At 35.2% G+C, this 14,349-nt stretch overlaps 2 protein-coding genes across 11 annotated transcripts in view; one reads left to right on the top strand and one right to left on the bottom strand.

Moving 5' to 3' along the window:
• The window catches only part of LOC145249721 (E3 ubiquitin-protein ligase NEDD4-like), a 622,527-nt gene that overhangs the window by 111,726 nt on the left and 496,452 nt on the right, over nt 1–14,349 (top strand). For 2 of the 10 annotated variants that reach the window (XM_080111616.1, XM_080111612.1), the window contains exon 1: nt 6,022–6,258. The exons of 6 other annotated variants lie outside the window; for them this stretch is intronic. In XM_080111616.1, coding sequence (XP_079967742.1) covers nt 6,244–6,258 — 15 coding nt within the window. In that variant the 5' untranslated portion in view covers nt 6,022–6,243. Of the gene's footprint in view, nt 1–5,800; nt 6,259–14,349 lie in introns of those variants that run through there. 2 more of the 10 variants (XM_080111619.1, XM_080111613.1) reach the window with 2 other exon arrangements.
• Nucleotides 1–14,349, bottom strand: part of LOC145249724 (complex I assembly factor TIMMDC1, mitochondrial-like) — a 227,470-nt gene that overhangs the window by 180,797 nt on the left and 32,324 nt on the right. The window lies entirely within an intron of this gene.

The following is a 14,349-nucleotide window of genomic DNA, read 5'->3' as shown; positions in this document are numbered from 1 at the left end:
CTGTTGTACTGCTGATTACTTCATGTCAATATTGTAGAGGTGGTAGTTATGCCCCTTGGACGAACCGGAAGCAGACAGAAGTTATCTTTCTCTAGATCTATAAAATACGAGCACTTGTACCGGTGATTCTCTTCCAATGCTAAACACTCCTCCAACTCTAAAAATATGTTTTGTTCGTCTCTGATATTGTGCTGACTTTGCATTTCTGTTAGAAATTTAAGAAACCAAAAATCGATAATTTTTTTTTTTTCTATGAAATAAATTATATATTTATGTTAAAGAAATGAATGAGAAAGTTTCATGATGAAAGGATGGCATCCATATAAAGTCCTTTTCAAGCGTCTTTTCTTTTTTGTAATCATTTTTGTGTTCTCTCAAGTATGGAAGTCCGTCGAGGTGTTGATTGCAGTGGCCTAATAGTCTCCCTGGTCAGTTTCGCTATTTTTGTGCCACATGTCGCTTATATGTAAAAAGTTTAATCATTTATTTCTTTATGCCACATGTCGCTTATATGGCATAAAGAAATAAATGAGTAAACTTTAAACCATATGTAACAAATTATACAAATGCATGTAAAATGGCATCTCCGGTAGGGAAAAATCTAATATATAAAAGGCTAGATGGACGTCTGTCTGTCCGTCTTCATGTTTTCAAACTCTATCTCCTCCGAAACTAAAAGTTACAGAACAGTGCTAGGGAGCCTCAAATGACTGGATTTTTTATGGACTGTTCTTTTCTGGGTCTTTAGCCGGTTAAAATAGTTTTTAAGGGGTCAACATTGAAAAAAAAAAAAATTGTTATACATTTTGTACATTCACCTTGGTTTATTTTTATTTATTAATTTTTTATCACACCTATATAGTAATATATACGGAATCTAGACAAATTAAAATATCATATTAAGCATATTTTACGATCGGGCAAAGCCCACCCTCTAGTAAAGACTATAAAAAAAAACAATCACGTTAGAGACATGAATGACATCACAGCCGTAACAAGAAATCATGCATGGCCAGAGAATGAGGAAATGTCGTTGTTACAAAAAACAAAGGAGTTGAGTTATTACTTGTCTTATGTTCCTTTGCGACTGAGTCTACAACGTGTTGGGTCTATTTGTGTAACATGTATAGCGTTACACATAGGTTTTTATCAAGGTTTTTTTTTTCTTTTTAGAATCATTTTTCCGTTGGAAATATAAAAATCTTTCAAGGTTAGTAGTCCATTGAGATGTTGATTGCGGATGGTCTGACTGTCTTTTATTGTGTCACACATGGCTTCCATGTCACACTTGGCTTCAATAAAATAATGGCACTTTTGAGATATCATTTGAAATTTGCGATATTATTAGATATACTAGCTTTTTTTTTTTATCGTTAAACACTGTCTTCATAATTTTTATTTATAAGTTTAATAAAAAAAAAAATGGACATTTTTTTTAACAATAGCCAACAAAAAAAAAAAGCAGTAATACAAGGTGGAACGATAAAAGTGCTTCCTAAAGAAAACAATACCGGCTTTATTTTAAAATTTTTATTGAAAGAATCAATTTAGGTACGATTACCGCCCTGATATGGGTCTGGAACTGGGAGCAAGTGCTGGCGGAAGATTGGCGAATACTTGGTGGATGATGGCAATCAGGCTGGCTTTGGTGTTGTGGGATGATCTCGATTTATGACCAAACAAAGTAATCCAGCGGGTCAGATTGAGTGCAGAGGAGGCCAGTGAGAGAAAGTGAGGCCAAGCCCGTCTCTTGTGACTTGTGGGCCGACGCCGAGTTCTGCTGCCACACTCAAATTTTGCCAGTGGTCACCTGATTGCACCAGGGGATCACCACACTCAGATACATTTTGGTGTTGACTTTCAAGCCAATTTCGGAGATGTCAGGTGGTATGATGTGGCCCTCACTTGAAACCACACCAAAGTTCATAACAATGGCAGGAAACTTTGTTTTCATCAGCCTGGGCACGTCCCTGTTATTCGTGGCAATTCAGCGGTGCATTTTGAAGGTGCTGGCAATGGTCCTGTTGTCATAACTTGGATCGTTAGAAAGCATGAGTTGTACAGCGGCACATCTCCGATCTTGCTTGTTGAACATTGTGTCACTTTCAGGCATGATAAAAGGGTCTTTCTTATCACTCTTGGGATTTATACACAACTGGCCGACTAGTAGATGGTCTGCAACAGAAAAAGTAAACCGGTTTTCATCAAACGGAAATGGAATCATGTCATCTTTTCTAGGGCGACAATTTTATGGTTCTGCCCTGTATATATATAACAAATAAATCTTACCAAAAGTAAGATAAGTTACTCCTCTACCTACCTGGAGAAGTTTTTGGCATTTTGACATATTTAAAGCTTTTGTTTTTTTTTAAATTGAAACAAAATTAGTATGAAGAGGGAGTTATATATAAAAAAAAATGGGGTTCTTCTTGCAGGCATGTTAAGCCTCGATAATTGATCAAAAATCGAAAATTAAGTGAAATACTGGTAGAACATTGATATTTATCAGATACAATTGTACTAATATTTTAATTTTCGATTTTTTTTTTTTTTTTTATTGCTTATCGAAACTTTGCTGCAAGGAGGCCACAATTTTTTTTGTTCTAACAAAATAGACTTCAGATAACTTATTTTTAAGTCAAAAAACCGCTTTAAAATAAGTTAGAACATAAAACTTATCCAGGTAGGTAGAAGAGTAACTTATCTTGCCCATGGTAACATTTATTTGTTGTATATTTTTTTCATCCCTTTTTGCTTTGTTAACTATTGTGAAAAATGCCCCCAAAATTATTTTAAATTCTTTCCTTTCCGTGTGAACTTCAAGGTATTTTTACATTGAGAAATCACTCCAGACAAGGTGTAAAACCACTTAATGTAAGGAGCTAACAAGAGCAAAAGATAATTATCAAGTCTTCTAGTCTAAGGTAAACAAGTTTTTGATGAGCCGTTCCATATAAGTTAACAAATTTACCGAATTTCCGTTACTAACAATTACTATATTGTCCAATTTCTACTGTACACTCTTTAACCCTTATCCTCGAGTGACCTCTTGGCCTTGATAAGTGGTGAAGCCTATGTAAAAATAAAAATAACATAAAGAGTGGAAATGCCTATTGACCTTAGTCTTGAAAAGACAAAGGTTAATAGCCGAAGGAAAACAGTCAGCAGGAAGAGAGTTCCACAAGCTTGCATTTCTTTGAAAGAAGTTATTGGAATAGGAAGCTGTATTACAGTGGTGTATGAAAACAGCAAATTGATGAAGACCACCGAGTCAAATGAGCTGGAACAAAGGAAGCAGGGAATTGATCGGACAATTCTGAAGAACACATGCTATAATAGTATTTATAGAAAAGACTGAGACTAGCAACATGACGTCTGTGAGAGAGAGAGGGGTTGCAACGAAGAAGATAAAGAGGAGCCAATCAAATTGCAGATACATTTTTACACTTTATCAAGAACTCTCAGATGGAACCGAGATTCACCAGCCTAAATAGGGCAACAATACTTTATACAGAGTCTGGTAGTGACGTGAGAAAGCGTTCAAAACAATATAGAGAATCTACTTGACGATAAGCAGAAAGAGCAATGGCCCTAATATATATGTATTCCAAGAAAGATTTTATGGGAAAGAAAGACCAAGAAGTTTCAGTTGATTTATCCTCGAGCTGAGCCCTCTGTGAGAATCTCTGGAAGAAAAGGTTCACGCCTACAATTAAAAGATACAAGCTGAGTTTTAATAGGTTGGTTGGTTGGTTGTTTTTGTTTTACGGCATATCAACCCTTTTTCAGGTTACTTAATGCCGGATCTAGTTATTTTGAGGAACGATTTTTAATGGAGTATATTTGTTTTTTTAAGTTGGATTCTATTTAAACCATAGTTGGGACCCTAACAGGTACTACCACTCCAAGTCAGAGTGGACCTGGGAGCAATGGCAATTAAAGGGTGGCTCCATACTCCCCAAGGCCCGCAAGCTGGGGCCTCATCATCGGATATAGTTTTAGGTCATATCTAGGACCGAGTTTTAATAGGATTAAACGAAACAAACCATTTCATACCCCAATTTACAACCTATGTTAACTTCTAGATTAGATGAGTATTTCAATTGATCTGAGGTAGATGGGCGAGAAGCAACAGCAGAATAAAGAGTATATATCCTTAGCGGATGAAATAACATGATGACCATTACATAGCGGAGGAATAGCAGACATATTTGCGATCCTCAATCTGCTAATTCGTTAATGGGAGTTCTTTTTCTTTTTTACTATGGTGTCACTACTTATCAAGGCCCAGACGCCACTCGAGGATAAGGGTTAATGAGTGTCGGTAATGGCGGAACTTGTATAGGGTTTGATTATTTAAGAGGACGGCTCAACAAGAACTTATTTACATTAGACTTGAAAACGATCATGTTATAGTCAGTTGGGAAGCAACTCTGCGGTAATGTATTCCACAGACAGGCAGTTCTAGGAAAGAAACTTTACTCATGGAATTTTTGTTAAGATTTAGGCACTGTTAAAGAGTAAGCAAAATAATTTACAGTTGTTGCAGCTAGACGAGTGTTTGTTGCAAAGAGGGCGACCATTGATTGGAGCTCAGTCAAGCACCTGAAAATAACGATAGAGCAGAGTATTGTTGTCCTTCTTCCTCTTCCAGCATCTTGTATTTCCAAATGGTCACCTACTGACCAGGCTCAACGTCGTTTAACTTCAGTAATCTGGCAAGAACCGATGCTGTGTGTCAACGTGTGTTAAAGTCAAGATTGTTTGCAGATTTTGACTTCCGGTTTTTCTATCCGCTTAGCTAAACAATTATACGTGATCATGCAGTCAAGAAAGCCATTCTTAACCCGGAGAAATGGGGAGGGCCTCCAAAGTTATGTGGCAACAAGATAATCATTAATTAGAAGGGAGCCATATCTTGCTTGTCACCGTCGTCCCATTTGCGGAGAAGAAACCGGAAGTCAAAAAAAGTAGACAATATTGACTATAGCCTCAACGTGCTTAACATAAAGAGAATTAATTATTTTAAAATTAATGAAAAAATAAATAAGATAACAAATAGCAAGAAATAGTATTTGTCTCTGAGCCGGAGAAAAGATCCGATTTGTGTGAAGAGGAGGAGCACAATATCGTTTTTCTTTTTTTTTTCTTTCTTTCTTGAACGCAGACAGGTGTGTGTGTGTGTGTGTGTGTGTGTGTGTGTGTGTGTGCGCGCGTGTACGCACGCACGCGCGTGCCGAAATCTGAGCGCGTAAGTTACCATTTGGAAGAGAAGGGAGTGGGGGGGGGGGGAGAAAAAAACGCGCGAAACAATTAATAAGAAATAAGAGGAGAGAGAGACGGAGAGAAAGTAGAGAAGGGAGGGATAGAGAGAGAATGAGAGAAAGAGATGAAACAGGGGACGGGGCGAGAGAGAGAGAGAGAGAGAGAGAGAGAGAAAGAAAGATGGGACGGGAACAGCGAATAAGAGAAGGAGACGAAAAGAGAAAAATAAAGACTAAGAAAAGGAAAGAGAGAGGTGTGGAGAAACAAGAATTATAAAAGAGAGATAGAAATAATAAAGACAACAGAAAGAGAGGGGGATAAATAAAGAAGAAAACGAATGAAAAAAAAAAAAAGCGGAAACAAAACGAACACAAAAAGTAAATAATTTACTTATATTGTCATTTAATTTAATCATTATTTTTATTTATTTATTTATTTTTGTACCTTTCTCTGGAGCGAGATTTTATTATGAAATGCCCCCCCCCCGTTCCACCATTCCAAAAATTAATGTTTCTCTCTCTTCATCTCTCCCTTCACTGGTCGATATTCCTCAGTTCAGTTGGAGATACCGTACTATCATTCCCACGCGCAACACGGGACTGCCTTTGAAACTCGGAAGTATATTCCAAGCCTTGGATTTAAAAAAAAAAATTCTTCGTGTCTTTTTTTTTTTTTTTTTTTAAATTTCTTTTTATACATATATTATTATTAGCAGTTTATTTATATACACGTAGCCTCTCCTCTCCGTACGTACCAAATTAATTCGACATAAAACCGATCGTCGCCAGTTCATTTTTTTTCCCCCCAACATGTGATATTAACGCGTACAAAAAAAGAAGGAAAAAAAAAAAAAAAAAAGATCCTGGACGCGACTAATCGGACCAAATTAAACAGAAACGAACGTCTGTTCGACGCAGGTGCGGTGCGCTTATCGCCAGAGCAGATTGAGCTGCCTAAATTATATATAACATTCCGACAATGTTAAGATCACAGGTGAGTCTATTTGGTCCTTATTTAGAATTCAATCTTCTAAAAAAAATAAATGAATAAATAAATAAAAACTGTACGTACCCGTCACTGAACGGAAATGTCATATTCCAAAAATCACGTAAATTGATCAAGTGTGTGTATGTCTATGTGTGTATAATTATTTTCTTATATATATAAGAAAATAATTTTTAAATCATTTAAAGGCGATTAATGTGTAATTAGCTATACAAAGCTGCTCTCACAAGTTTGAATTATTGTGGACTTATCTGGCCTTTCCCCCCCCAAAAAAAATGACAACGCGACACAGTCCCTTTTTGTCTACTCATAAAATGTGATGTTATTCGTTAAAAATAAAACTACTTTATCAATTTAAGTGATTTTTGGAATATGACATATCTGTTCCGTATTATTTTTTAATTAGGTTGAATTCTAAATAAGAACCGTATATTTTCATTTACTAAAAAAAAAAAAGGAAAAAAAAGAAACGCCTTAAAAATAGTTCTTTAAAAAATATAATACGCATTTTTTTTTTTTTAAATATTTTCTTGCTTTCATTTTCTCGCGTGTCCGTTGAAGCCTGAAGGACAAGCCCGATATTGTGTACGATTTAATCATCCCATTTTTAATTTTAATTTTTTTAAGAGACGTCAGTTCTCTAAAATTATTCTGATTTGTAGTTTAAAAAATTACAGTCCAGTTTGAAGATACGACAAGCAAGCACATATTTGTAAAGCTGTAATTTAATAAGTTTAAAAGCAAAGGTCGTGTTAAAATTAAGTATTACGGTTGATACTAAATTAAAACACAGGGCGGTTTTCATACGCGCCCCTATCATAAAAAAGAGCCAATATTCATTTTTTTTTTTTTTTTTTTAAATGAATTTTAGCATAAAAATTTTGTTTTATGGTTCTGCAGAAGCTGAACCGAACTAAACCCAAAACTTAGGTTATGGTTATCTCGTTTTAATAATAATAATAATAATAATAATAATAAAATTGAAAAATAACAGCTCAGTTCAAATTCTATACATCTCTCTCTCTCATATATATATATATATATATATATATATATATATATATATATATATATATATATATATATATATATGATGGATTTTCTGCTCATCATGGTATATTTTATTTTATTCCTCAATCATCTCTATCACTCCCTGAAAAAGTCCCTCGAAAATGAGGACGAAACGTTGAAAACTTCCTAAAAGGCTACAGGTCTTTCTTCGTTTTTCCATATAGCACCCACTGCATTAATGAAAAAAATCCTTCATTATTTTTTTTTTACAGATAGGCACAGCTGCTATTATCATTTTAATAAATTGATGATTTTGCATTGTGTTGGTATTTGTTTGTATTTAACAGTTATTAATTGAACAGTAATCCCTACGATTACTGTTTCCATATCACTTCCGGTTGATCTTTCGTTTTTAATATTTTTTTTTCACGATATCTTAATTAAATTGTTAGTTGAAAATGCGAAAGTAGATAAATTGAGTTTTAACAAGCCTTCAAAATTTATTGTAAATTTTAAGTTCTTCATCAGAATTTCAGCAATCATGCATAATAGTTAACAGTCGAGAAATCGAAAATAATTAAAATATACAACGAATAACTGTTACTACACGCATTAAAATGTTTTTCTATCGACCTGTATTATTTTAAAGTGTGGAAACTGAGACTTATCTCTGAATATGTTTTTACCACTTTGACTTGGTTAAACACGAGTCGATCAAAGATGGTTTAGTAATTATCTCTAATTCCAGTGTTAAAAAAGATAGTTAAAAAAAAAAGTGGGAGGGAGGGTATCCATAAGTCCGCAGGTGTCAGTCGGACTTGTGGCTAAAGTAAAGTCGGTGAAAGTGCGCTGGTTGACCACCGGAAGACTTACCTTTAAAAATTTCGGATTGAATTGTTAAGTGAAAGTACAGAATAGTTATAAAACTCCCTCCCCATGTTAAATGATAGGTTTCTAAAGAATTAACCCTAAAACACAATACATTCGACAACAAATGCCCAAATTCTTAAAACTGACGCATTTTTACCGTAAAGTCTATTTTTTAAGGAATGAAACTTGTATAGATCGGGCACGCACGGGCATATTGGATTTTTACTGTAGCCGAAATCTTACATTAAAAAAAAAAAAAAAAAGGTGGTAAATAAATAAAACCGTTTCGGAACATTAAAACTATACAGTTGGGTAGAAAATTAAATTTTATTTATTAATTTATTTTTATTTCGAACTATCATTCTCATCTTTATTAGTTGTTGTTTTCATATTTATTGGTTGTTTTTTTTTTTTTATAACGTTTCAGCCAACTATTCCTCTGGCCTTCGTCAGACGAAGGCCAGAGGAATAGTTGGCCGTGAAAAACAACGATCAATAAAGATGAAAACAACAACTAATAAAGATGAGAATAATAGTCCGAAATAAAAATAAATTAATCCTAATCTCAAAAATGAATTCCAATTAAGGATTAAATTTTATTGTTTGATAAAAGTTATATTTGTATGTATTACTTTCGATTTTTCAGTTGACATGATTGCACACTTTCTAAATAGGAGGAGGTAATGCCTGAGAGGATGGTCCATTGATGACAAAAAGGGTATCACACTATTCCACCTCTTTTGAATTGAGCATTGAAACCTAGTACAATTAATAGTATAGATGGACAGATGCCAAAAATCCATTAGATATATGAAACAAGATTGCTTGTTAAGATATAGTCGACAGATCGCTTAAAAAAAAAATGCCGTTCTAAGCCAAAACAACACTACTTACTTAACTGTCATGCCAAAAATAGTAATATATCCAAAAATTACGAAAATTCATTGAGTAGGACAACTGCTATTGTGTTTTAGGTTAAAAAAAAAAAAAATAAATAAATAAATAAAAAGAGTCTGTTGCTATGGTCTTAAAAAAGTTCGCCATTAAAGTGTTGAAAAGGGGGATAAGTATGTCCCTGTATTCGCAATCTTCAAGGTATTTACATCTAGGGAAAAAGCAATTTCGCCCGATTTTCAGTAAATATTACTATTAATTATAAATAATTTACTGCTCGATGAATTTTCGTAATTTTTGGATACATTACTATTTTCGAAATTAGAATCAAGTAAGTACGGTTATTTTGGCTTAAAGCGACATAGAATCGACAGATCGATTCTTTTTTAATGTCTTAACAAGTACTGAAACGAGTATCAATTATGAATTTCGGTGTAAGTCCAGAATTCAACATATATTAAAACAAATATATAGAAAAGTCTTTGATGTATTGTAAGAATTTTCTTCTCACCTGTTTGAGTTCCAAGACGGTGACAAAAAATCAACAATTGCAACAAAGCATACCTCTAAAATTTGACACAAATTTTCTTCATTCTTTTTTGCAAAAAAAAAAAAAGGAAATGCTTATTTTGCCTCCGAGTAGAGCTGGTAACACCTCGAAAGGTAATAGTCCTTTTATTTTCATCAGAAACTGGAATTCGGGTTCAGCACTGTTCGAAGATCAGATTAATTACAGCTGTTTGAATGGGTTGGCATGATGCCTTCTGGTGTTGGATTCAATTCTTGACTAGAGTTGACATCAGAAAAGTTCCAACAGAATGTTTATTTGAAAGAACTTTCATTAATGACAGGTCAATAATTCTGACCTTAAAAAGTCTCTGTGAGACATATATAATAATAACTTAGCCTAATCATTTAAGCTTTAAAATAAGTCTCAAAGAGACGAGGGATAGAGCCGCCAAATGCCTCAAATCCAGAGAGAGTTGAGTTCCGTGTTTCTTCAACGGCTGCTGTTACTGGAACTAAAAAAGAAAAGGCATTCAAAAACCCAAGTCCATCACTCGGCAGTTAAAATCTCGACCAATCTGATTGGTTTAAACAATGACAGCGCGAGGCCAATGAGGGGCTTGCTTATAATTGTAGAATTTCTCCCACACTGCCAAGGAAAGGAGAAAAAAGTAATGATTATTCATTACTTTTTTCTAATTAGAATGAGGTAATTTAAAACTGTCAATAACTGACAGGTAACAAAGGTTGTTCTGAGGGACTTCATTTTTAATACAGTTAATTATCATTATTGAATTTAAATATTTGTCTCTGGCTGCTGTTAGCTGAATTTATATAAAAATATGAAAATATCTATAAATATCATATTAATATTATATGCAATAAATCTAGTTTGTCAAGATCAGTTATTAACAATAAGAAAAACGTGATTTTATCTCAAGTCAATGACCACAATTGAGGAATATAAGAAATTGTTAAATTTTATCGAGAAGTGTAAGCCATGTTTAGTTTCAGGACAGTTTCCGATGGTTAGTTGTTCTACACAAGTCCTGGAGGTGATTGCTTCCCAGTAGACAGAACAGTTTCCAATGGTTAGTTGTTCTACACAAGTCCTGGAGGTGACTGCTTCTCAGTATACAGAACAGTTTCCGATGGTTAGTTGTTCTACACAAGTCCTGGAGGTGACTGCTTCTCAGTAGACAGTTCTCAAGTTGGAATCCAATCCAAAAGATTCTTCCTGTTTGACACGAAGAAAACATATGCGAAGTTACAGAAAGGTTTAATATTTATGGAGCAATTCTGGTTTCTGATTTGTTGGTAATTTGATTCATCAGTTTCTAGCAGCATCGTTTATAAATAGAATCTCCCAACTGTGCGGGATCATACCCCATTATAGGGCAAAAATATTGCAACAATTCAGACAAACCCACTCCCTCAAGGTGTCTTGCTGATTAATCTCCTACAACTGAAACATGAGTCACAGCACATCATAGGGACTGGTCCGTCATTGGCAACCAAACAAGTAGGACAGAAGACGTTATGCCAAATATGTTTAAATTTGTTAATAAATTTGTCCCTTAGTTCAAGCAAACGAAGAAGTGTAGTTCCATTAGGAGGATCTGGGCACAGTTCCTTGGAACCGTAATTGTTGATTAGCAAGTGGGGGGGGGGTGATAACTTGTTTGCAGAAAGTGGATAGGGGTCAGAATGTCAAGACCTCTATCCGATGCTGAAATAAACGCGAGTGGCATATCATTTCCGGCGTTTGCACGTCTGAGAGGGCGGTTGGGAATTCAAAATAACCAACCTTCCTCCTACCCATTAGTTTTTCAAACACTTTAACAGTTTTAATCAACCTTTTCCGTGCCCCCCACCCCTGCTAAGCGGAATGAAGGGGATGGTAAGGGGATTAATAGAAGTAGGCTTGAAATGTTCCTTAAATTCGTCAGAGACGTCTGATAATATAATGCCCGATGCTAAGAATGACTTGGCTTTATCGGAGTACAAATTTGAAGGTACACCAAATAAGTTGATGAACCTGATAAAGGTCAATAGGAATGAACGTGTGCTCATGTCTGGTAGAAGTTCTTGATGGATAGCAGCAAGCTCATAAAAGTAAACAACAAGATGTACCTTTGACCGTGTGGGCTAAGATCTTTACCTAAATGCCACTAGCTATTAACACAACAATTGAAGTTAAGAGTCTATAAGTGCCATGTTGGCAGGCATCATAGTAAACAGTCAGAGAGTATTCAACAACTGGAAGTTAGAATATTTTATATATGTTGTATAAAATATATGGCAGGACAATTGTTTTTTTTTTTTGTTGTTTTTTTTACTCAAATCAATCATCTTGAGGAAGTCTTCAAATAAAGACAAAACGTTGATGAACATGATTTTGGTTTGTTCCTATTTCGTCTATCCATGATGTTGAAATATTATTTCCATAATTTTCATCATATATATATATATATATATATATATATGCTTTTTATTTGTTTTACATGAGCATTAATGTCATCACACATTCATGAGCATGTTTCGGTTAGCCAAAATGTACTGACTAAACTTGTGTACAAGCAATATCGCCTGAAGAGGTCTCTAGTTACTTGTAACTGCCTGACTGAAACATGCTCATAAATGTGTAGTGACATATTAATGTTTATGTAAAACTAATAAAAAGTATATCTGACTCTAATTCGGTATTGAGCATTCTTACATTAACCTTATTAAAACTTTATTGGCCGCTTCACTGAAAAATATTAACCTGTTTTTATATATATGCGCGCACACACACATACACACACACACACACACACACACACTGAGCATTCGCATATTTCTCACGTTAAGAATCTGATGTTCATTAAATCGAGGGTAATTTTTATATTTTTATTTTGTGATTGTCGGCCGATTTTGATGACGTTAGTTTTTGCAGGGCGCTGCTGCCATATGCAGCACCCGGTATTTCAGATTATCTTGTTGAGCTGTCCTTTTTTTTTATTTTTATTTTTTTTTTTTTTTTACAAAGGAGTCCTCACTTATCAAGGCGTGGTAGCCACTCAAGGATAAAGGTTAATGAGTGTACAGAGGTCAAAGGAAACATGTGGTAATCGTTGGTAGTGGAAATTTGGTAAATTGGATTACTTAAAGGAGATGGCTCATCAAAAATTTGTTCATATTGGACTTGAAGACAACCATATTGTAGTCAGTTGGAAAGCAGGAAAACGGAAGAGAGTTCCACAGGCGTGCAGTTCTAAGAAATAAGCTTTGTACATGGAATCTACGTTTAAGTTTAGGCACAGATAAAGAGTGGGTGAAGTTATTGACAGTGGCTTCAGCTAGACGGGTGTTTTTCGTGAAAGTCAGGAGAGGATGTTCTCTTATGTAATAAAATGGTGGTGCCGCCATATGCAACACCTATTATTTAAAAATTATCTTGTTGAGCTGTCCTCTTACACAAATTTTGTCCAGCTGTAACCATTGTTACTTAAACTAACTCTGGTGTCTCACCGTTCACATGTGAAACTGATTAACCCTTATCCTCTAGTGGTTTTTGGGACTTGCTAAGCGGGGAATCGTTAGTACATAATATCCTTTTAATTATCATGAATCTGGTACTAGATGAAGCTCATCGTTTCTCTTAGCAACCATTGTAAATAATTTTCATTCCTCCTTTTCTGTACCTAACCCTAACCGGAACTTGCTTCCATGAGCAAAATTTCACTTTTTTTTTCCACCTGCACGTCATGGTTTCGAGCCTGCCTACCTACTAACATTTTTTCTTTTTTTTCCACACACCTACAAACACCCGGGCAACGCCCAGCACCCCCGCTAGTCTAATATATAAAAGACAAATGGGCGCAAGCTTTTGTGTATGTCCATGAAAGGCTTTTTGGGTGGTGGGTTCTCGCGTCGGTTTGTTTCCAGAAGTTTTCTTGTACTTCCTAGACCGTAATATCTCAGATTCGCAAACGATCATCATCTCTATCTTTTTTTTTTTTTTTTTTGATCAAGTTTTAAAAAATTCCCTCATTGTTTTTTTGTCTTTTTCATATAAATAAAGTGAAACTAATCGAAGCAAACACACCCCCTGGTCTTCTGTAATTCGTCCTTGGTCAATGTAGGGGAAACCCTTCGTACTGAGACAATTACTATTTATTCGGATACTGCCAGAGTGCTCCCTTTTTGGGGAGAGCTGCTTTTCCCCCCACATTATAAACGACATAGTGTCTAATTTGCTTTTGATAGGAAGCAATTAAATACCATGACAGAAAGCAGAAAGCTTAACTGGCCCTCGGCCAGGTTTAAAAGCAACTTTCATTTCTGCGTCGACTCCTACGATTCTCAAGTTAATTACCAACTCCTTGAATTCACTATCCGCTGTGGCATAATGGTTAGCGAGGAAGACTAATTACCCTACGTTTTCGAGTTCGATCCTTTCTCTCTCTTTATCTTTTTGTTTTTTATTCCGTCCTTGTGCCAATATCCTCCACCCGGGCAAAACTTAATTACCAACTCATTCAATTCACTATCATCTTTTTTTCACTTTCTTTTCCTCATTTGCGGTACGGGTTTGAGCCTGCCTGCCTACTGCCACATTTTTTTGTTTTGTTCAACACACACCTCCAAACATCCGGGCAACACTGAGCACCCCAGCTAGTCCACATATAAATAATAAGAAAACGATTAGCAAGCCAAAATACCGTCCGTGTCGTCTTTTTAGCTACGTTGCTATGTTGCTATTGCTGATATATCAGCCATGTAGGGTTAGGAAGATTAAACTCTTAATCACTC

This window comes from Euprymna scolopes, chromosome 28, assembly GCF_053919585.1.
Source record: "Euprymna scolopes isolate OS-2025 chromosome 28, ASM5391958v1, whole genome shotgun sequence".
Classification (NCBI taxonomy): domain Eukaryota; kingdom Metazoa; phylum Mollusca; class Cephalopoda; order Sepiida; family Sepiolidae; genus Euprymna; species Euprymna scolopes.
The sequence above is the reverse complement of the archived record's forward strand: the minus strand, read 5'-3'. Positions and strand labels throughout refer to the sequence as shown.